The sequence below is a fragment of the Callospermophilus lateralis genome, chromosome 3 (genome assembly GCF_048772815.1).
Source record: "Callospermophilus lateralis isolate mCalLat2 chromosome 3, mCalLat2.hap1, whole genome shotgun sequence".
Lineage (NCBI taxonomy): Eukaryota > Metazoa > Chordata > Mammalia > Rodentia > Sciuridae > Callospermophilus > Callospermophilus lateralis.
The window spans coordinates 102,779,797-102,787,374 of NC_135307.1; the positions used below are offsets into that span (position 1 = coordinate 102,779,797).

A 7,578-nucleotide genomic window follows, 5' to 3' on the forward strand; every position below is an offset into this window, starting at 1 on the left:
TTTTATAATCAAGATTGGAAGGAATTCCCATACCCATGATATACTGAATTCTTACAAATGAGAGAACTGTTTCTCTGTCTCTCAATTCCCAGTTTCACCTGGACAATAAGTTTTATCTTTCCAGAGATCCAGGGATAAAGAAATTGCTACTTTGGCTCTCCAAAAATCAGACAGTGAGGAGAAAAGAAAGTAGAACAGTACCTTCTTCTGCAGGTGACAGGGCTGAACTGAAGTTAAAGGAAGGCTTCCTTCTAGAATAAAATTCAGAATGTTCACTCCCAGACATTATAATTTTTAACCACATTGTACAGAGCTCAATTAACCCCCGTGTTTAGCCCCAGGGAAGTGTTGAGAGCCTAGCAGAAGCCAGGGTGTTAAAATTACCCAATTATTATTCCAATTGGAATTTTCAAAGCCTGGAAGTGTTTTCAAATTAAGTGATGCAACAGAGGTTTGCTGTAAATAAAGTCGTAAGAGTTAAGATTTAGAAGGGAAATAGTTTAAACATAACTCAATATTAAGTAAGCCAAACAAGTAATAAAGACATGCCACAGATGGGAAATTTCCAATTTGGATAATGTCATATATTTGAAAAGTTAAATAGACTAGAACTCGAGAATATGTCTGAAAGGCAATTAAAAATTAACCAAGATGACATTATGCCAATCAACTTTATGTACATTCGATTTGGTGTCTTGAGAGGAAATGAATGTCTTTGAAATGACCTGTCACAGCAAATAAAGGAAGGAAGCAAATGCTAGGAAGATTTTTTAAAATAGTTTCTGCCTGGTGCTTTTACTTTCTGGAAGGTGACGGTCCCCCCAATTCCATGCATTATCTTGGGGAGTCAGAACAAGGGAAAACTTCTCCCCCTAGCCTCCCCCCGACCTTTTTTTTTTTTTTTTGGTACTGGGGATTGAACCAAGGAACACATAATCACTAAGCCACATCCCCAGCCCTATTTTGTATGTTATTTAGAGACAGGTCTCACTAAGTTGCATAGGGCCTGGCTAAGTTGCTGAGGCTGGCTTTGAACTTGATATTCTCATGTCTCAGCCTCACAAGCTGCTGGGATTACAGGCGTGCACTATCACGCCTGACAAGTTTCTTCACTTTTAAATTATATAAACCAAGACACATTCCCACTGCCAGAAGGTATCCACCATATGAAAATGTCCTCATATGTTGCTACACATCTCAGGTTTAAGTACTAGTAACTTGGCAATATCTTTGTTCAAACTACTTAAAATACTGGAAGTATCTATTTCCAACCTGGTATTTATGTTCAGTTAATTGGGCATACTGAGATATATTAATGCTAAATTTTGGTACATCGGATATCTAATTTGTTATTAAAATACTGGATGAACAATTGTCTGGTTTAATGACTTTTTAGTGAAAACAAGACTTTAATGAAGAAATATGCAGGGTGTCCCACTTGGTAAAAATGTATTACAAACACGTAAGGATTCCATGGTTATCCAGAATATTAAATTCTTATGAGTAATAAAAATAGTAAACAATGGCTTGTTTTATAAAACTTTATTAATCACACATTTCTGGTCACTTAAAAATGGAATCCCATCAATTTGGAACCTCAAATATTATAATAATCCAAATATAGTCATCACTTTATAAAAATGCAACAGAACTAGCATTGGGTGATTATCACTGTATGCCACTTACTTTCACACAACTTTCTCGTTTAGTCCTGATAATAACTTCATAAGGTAGGTGCTATTAATCTAAATTTTGACACATGTAAAAATTGAAACTCAATGAAGAGACTTAAGATGCTACACATACTTTTGACTACCACAACCCCAGAGCCTAGAACCATACCTGGCACCATAAGTTGAATAAATGTTACCTGTCCACATAATGGTAAGTACATTTTTTTACCAGGATTTGATCAAAGGTCTGTTTTAACTTGGAGTCTTTCTTTTCTAAGTCAAGGGCTCATAAATTTTTTTTTTTCTAAAATGTGGGCTATATGGTTTCTGCTGAAACTACTTGACTCTGCCATTGTAGTCTCAAAGCAGCTATAGTCGATATGTAATTGAATAGATGTGGCAAAACCAGACAAACAGTCTGTGGTTTTCTGGCCCTTGCAAACTATCAGTAAGATAACCAAAAAGACAAAACACACATTAGCATTTGTATTTCATTATTAAATTAAGAAACTCACAGTTGGGGATTGTGTGTGAGTTCTGAAATGCTTACTGGTTTGATCATGATCATTATCCTTCACTGAGCTCAGAGAGATTCTTCATGTCCAACTTTTCTTAATTCTGGCTATGAGAAAGTCAAACCTCACAGAACAGGTAGTGGAGAATCTTTTACTCTGAAATAGAAAAGCTATCATCCTCTCCCCCCTTTTTTCTTTATAGAAATAAAGGACAAAGAAAATCTCCAGAAACCATAATTACATGTGGTTACACAAAGCCATGTAGTAATAGGCATGAGGGTCGGAGGACCTAAGTTATCTAAGGTTAACTTAGATATTTAGATTAAGTTATCTAAATCCAAGACCTATGATGAAGTTGTTTTAGCTTCCCTGGGTTAAATGGTGATAATATATAGCAAAAAGCTGTATAGTTAACAAAAAAGTGTTTTTTTAAAAGCCCAAATCCTCTATAAACATGCAGTTTGATTGACAATTTATGATCAAAACAAACAATCTCAAGTAAAGGTTTACACTGAACTAGATAGACACCTATTTAAAAGAAATCATTCCTGAAATAGGTAAGAATTTTTCCCAGAACCAGAACACTTCATAGAAAAAATTTTAAAAACTAATAATTTAAAGTCGAGAGCTTAAAAGTCACAAAAGGTGACTCTTTAAGAAGAACAGACCAACTTCATATTCCAGGACTACATTAGAAGCAACACACACACACACACACACACACACACACACACACACAAATAAAGACTTAAACTCTCAAAAAAATTGTCACATACTTAAGAAAAGCAAAGTGTATGATAAGGAATACTTCATCAATTTTTAAAAGTCAGGGGCAAATCTCTCTTACCTTTTTTTCCCTATTTATTTCTTTTCTTTGAAAGGTTTTGCAAGAATTAAATAAGATTTAAATGAAAGCACTAGAGTCTTACAAGTTCCTATAAAAATGTGACATTATAAGTATTATTACTATTTTATTATTACATTGATCAACTGAACTACTGCCATACTGGCATCCAATATTTGGCACTCAATCTTTCTCATAAGATCCTAAGCTCCTAGAAGGTCAGATGTTTCCATGATCCAACAAGAACATTAAAAGTATCACTGTTAGGAACATGGTCATTCAAATACCCTTTGAATTGAATTGAGATTGACCTCAGAAAACAGTATGTGTTTAATAAAAAATTGCTAAATGAATAAATAGTAGGCACACAACACATATTAGTTCTGATTTTTCCAGTTGATTGCATTTTTTCTCTTCTAGTGTAGCAGGTCAGTAATCAAAAATATTCCCCTTCCTGCCTCTGTTCTAGCTGCCCACAGCATCAGACACTGGAAGAACACGTAACTCTTTTTATCACTGTTATTTATGGGCATAAATTCTCACTGAAAAAGCAACCAACAGAAAGTAAGCACATTTATATGTGGGGGCAGGAGTAGGGAGGATTCTCCTAGAGCTAAGAAAAGAAGATGGAGTCAACATACAAGTGGAAAAGCAGAGGAATAATTCAAAAACCTGGGAATCTGGAAAAGGTACTCCCTGCAGTCTGTAAAGGGGAAGTCTGTAAAGCTCTGAGCTTTGATTCTACAACGTTGTGTATTCCTATAATATGATCAGCCATACAAAACCAGACTGATAAAACAGAAACAACTCAGAAAAACTTTAGTTCATAACAGCTTAGCTAAAAGCAATCAGAATCCTATGCTAGCTGTTTAGCAGTCTTTTGAGATACAAGCAAGAAAGTGGCTCCAAATTGGTGCCCTTGACACTTCATGCCAGTTATCACTCTTTCTTGGCTGAGAGTTTTAATGAAAAGACAATCATTAATAAGAAATCATTTTTAAAATGTGGGATCTAGCTTGCTGTATTAGGGAAACAGAAACAAGCATATTCCAAAAGAGACATTGCTATTGATAATTAATCTAGTACGGATACAGGAACTTCAGAGCAGTAAGCTTATTTTAAAAACAGAATATAATTGCCTGAAAGTCAACACAGAGCTAGGAGTTTAGCCTTTTGGGCATGCTTGAGGACTGAATTTTAATTCTATAGAATTTCTACTGGACCTGTGACAGGCAAAGGCAGTAACTTTAAAAATAAAAACTTTTCAAAAGGTACAAATTCTTTCAGAAGAAAGAAAATAGCTTTAAAAAAGCAGAAATATCCAAGATCACAAGTGCAAAATATTCTAAGTACATGCTACTTGAAATTCTCATAATCTGACTATATCTAAGTATTAACTCTATGTTGATCCTCAAATGACACTGCAAAATCATACAGAAAAATCATATTGTAATAGCCCTCAGTAAAACTGTATTCGTTTAACAAGATAAAAATGATTAATTAATGATATATCTGCTTGTCTTAGAGAACTATTAACTTATGTGAATATTGTGTTTGTTTTATATATGCCTTTCAACAGTCCCTAAAGCATATTTTAACCCATTACGTGTTTCAAATTTTCTAATGAATATAGTATCACTGCTAAAGGACATAACTATGCATTCTACCTTCTTTATTCTTCTGTTTGAAACTAAAATGATAATTTCCCTCATTTATGATCCTAAGTGATTTTAAAAAGAAACTCTCTCTTCATTAACATTGTTTTCTTGTTTAGTGTGTGTGGGGGGCGATCACCTTGGGCTTACCTAAGGATCAACCTCTGCTCTTTATGTTAAAAATAAAACATAAAACTGCTTGTCTTAGAAAATTTAGAATTCTCACTAAAGAGCTGAGGAGGAAAGCTGCTGGGAATGTTCAGTTTACAAGTTTTTGTGGAAAGAGCTCCCCTTTAGATTAGTGTTACTCAATGTTTATGAGGGTTGTTTGTCAAGGCAAAAATAAGGTGCCTCCTCCCCTCAAATTAAAGAATCAAGTTACAATCCATTATTTCATTTCTGATTGTTTTTCTTTGTAATAAGTGGGAAAGTGGATACTGGCTAAAAGTCTTTCCCCCAACTAAAAGACTCCACATTAAAGGCTCCAATTAGCTATAAATCAGTTGTCTTTCCTACTGGGGAGAACAAGAGAGAAAAGAGAGGGGGTAGTTAGAGAAAAGAGAACTGGAAGAGTTTCCAAATTAAATTCTGAAAAAGATACCTACTGCAGACCTAAAACCACTTTCAGAGGCTGCTATTCTGTTCAAAAGTTAAGACTAAACAACCCTCCCAAATCTGAGGGTTAGGTCCTTTCTCAAATGTGTAGGTCTTGCATTTTAAGACCTCTGAAGAGCCGCTGGAGAGGTTAGAGACCCTCATAAAACAAAACTTTTATGCTGCATGCTTTCCCTGCTTGTTCCTAAGACCGAAGAGGTGCCGCACATTGGCACTATTGTTATGCAAACAATGCCTAAGGGCTATAACCATTAACGACCTCTCATTAAAATGGCCTTCAAAAATTTGTCACACCCTCTAAAAGAGCTAGCAGGTACATTAAATCCATCTAAATCGACATTCAAAACACGAATCATCCAGATAGCATCCTAAACTCCATCCATGTAAAATTTCAATATTGTGATGGTTTGGGGTATTTCTCTTTTCAGCCATGAAGCCAAAAATCAAACAATTTAACTTCTCTACAAAACGTAGTGGATCTTGTAATAAGCATGATGGAATACAACTTCAGCGATATTGTGAGTACACACATAGGTTTAAGTTAATTGCAAGAAGTGTGCGACGGTAATAGAAAATCAAATAAGAACTGTAAAGTGAACTCCAAGAAATGTGGATCTAAATCCCATCTATCCGAACCCCAACAAGCTATAACATTACAATTCCCCACTTCATATATATATATATATATATATATATATATATATATATATATATATCTGATTCATTTTTTTCTATGACGAATTTGTGGAAAGAAAGTAAAGTCAACTTACATTAGGTAGCAGACGCACATTTATATATGGGTGTGTATTTTTAAAATGCAAGGCAACAACAAAATTCCTGTTTGTCAAAACCAAAAAAAAAAAAAAAAGTCAAAGTTCTTTATAAAAAAAGTTTTCAGTAGAAACGCGAACCCGAAAACTTGCACAAATATAAAGCTTCTTCAAGTTTCCCAGGAAAAAAGTCACACTGCCTACAAAATTCAAATGAAATCCTGACACTGGCTCTCGCTGTGCTTTTTATCAGCCAGGTTCCCGTGAAATTTGTCACACACCGGCCAGAGCGCCCGAGTTCTGACCATTTCCTACTGGAAAAGCGCTCCGCTCGGTCCGGGCTGCGAGGACCTGCCGGGCGGCTGGGAGCGAGGACCGCGAAGCGATGGACCGGCTACGCGGCGATCCGGCGGGAGCTCGGGTCTCCTCTGCGGAAACCGGGAGGTTTCCGACGCCTTCCCCGCGGTCTGGGGCAGAGCCGTTGAAGGAGACCCTTCAGCGAGCGCTGCCTTTAGGCTAGTCCCTGACGCGTCCCAAGACACGGCGGGACTTCAAAAGCCACCACCGCGGAGATAGACAGGGCGTCCGCTGCAGCTCAGGACGGCAGGCTGGCCCCAGAGACCCCGGCCCTCGCCCCCTAGAGAGCCTGATGAGGAAGGAAGTTTCTAGAAATCCGCCGTGGGCCGTGGGCGCTTACCTTGGTGTACTTGATTTCGAGGTTGGGCGTGGGCGACGGCAGGAGGTGCAGGGACGCCATGAGCGCGGCGGGGTCGGCCTTCACCTCGCCGGGCATCTCGATCTTACTGGAAGTCATGGTGGCGGGCCGAAGTGTCGCTCGCCCGCGGCGTGGGCTGTGCGGGCTGTGCGCGCGGTCCGCGGGCCGGGGGCGCGCTCGCCTGTATATAGGCAGGTGTCAAGCTGGGACTCTTCTTATTGGACGTGAGGGCCGAGGCGCGGGGGGCTGGTCCATCCTACCTAGGAGCCCTGGCGCAGCCCCGATTTACATAAAGCCCGGGCCGCGCGGCCCGCGCCCACCGTCCAGGGCGCCCTAGCCCGGGTCTGCGGGGCTCGCTCCACGCCCACACTGCCGCCGTCCTCGACGGCCAGACTGCGAATTTACTCGGGGCTCTGTCACTGGACCGTCTCCCTACCGTCCCCTCAGCGTCCGAAGGAGCTGTACCTTGGCCCGAGTCAGGCTGGGGGTCGTGGCCCCCGGAAGCGGGGCAGGGGAGCCTAAGGGGTGTCAGCGAGAGAGCCAGGACGTGGAGGGTGACACTCGAGGGCCAGATCCCTCCCACTCCCTCCCGGGCTGGCCGAACACTAGCTCCCCTGCGGTTGGGATAGGGGAACGCCCTCGGTCCTCCTCCCATGGGAAGGGGCGCGGTGCTCTTGGCAGCGACCCCCTCGCCTACACTTGTCAGGGTGGCCCGAAGTGCACTGTGGGCAGAGGGCTAGGGAGGGGTCGTGATGGGTGCGCCCCACATTCGGAATGAGAACCTTTGCGAG

At 40.1% G+C, this 7,578-nt stretch overlaps 1 protein-coding gene across 1 annotated transcript in view; it reads right to left on the reverse strand.

Moving 5' to 3' along the window:
- The window catches only part of Aldh1a2 (aldehyde dehydrogenase 1 family member A2), a 96,019-nt gene extending 88,657 nt beyond the window's left edge, over positions 1–7,362 (reverse strand). The window contains exon 1 of the mRNA XM_076850854.2: positions 6,770–7,362. Coding sequence (XP_076706969.1) covers positions 6,770–6,886 — 117 coding nt within the window. The 5' untranslated portion in view covers positions 6,887–7,362. The remainder of the gene's footprint in view (positions 1–6,769) is intronic.
- Positions 7,363–7,578: the final 216 nt, after the last annotated feature.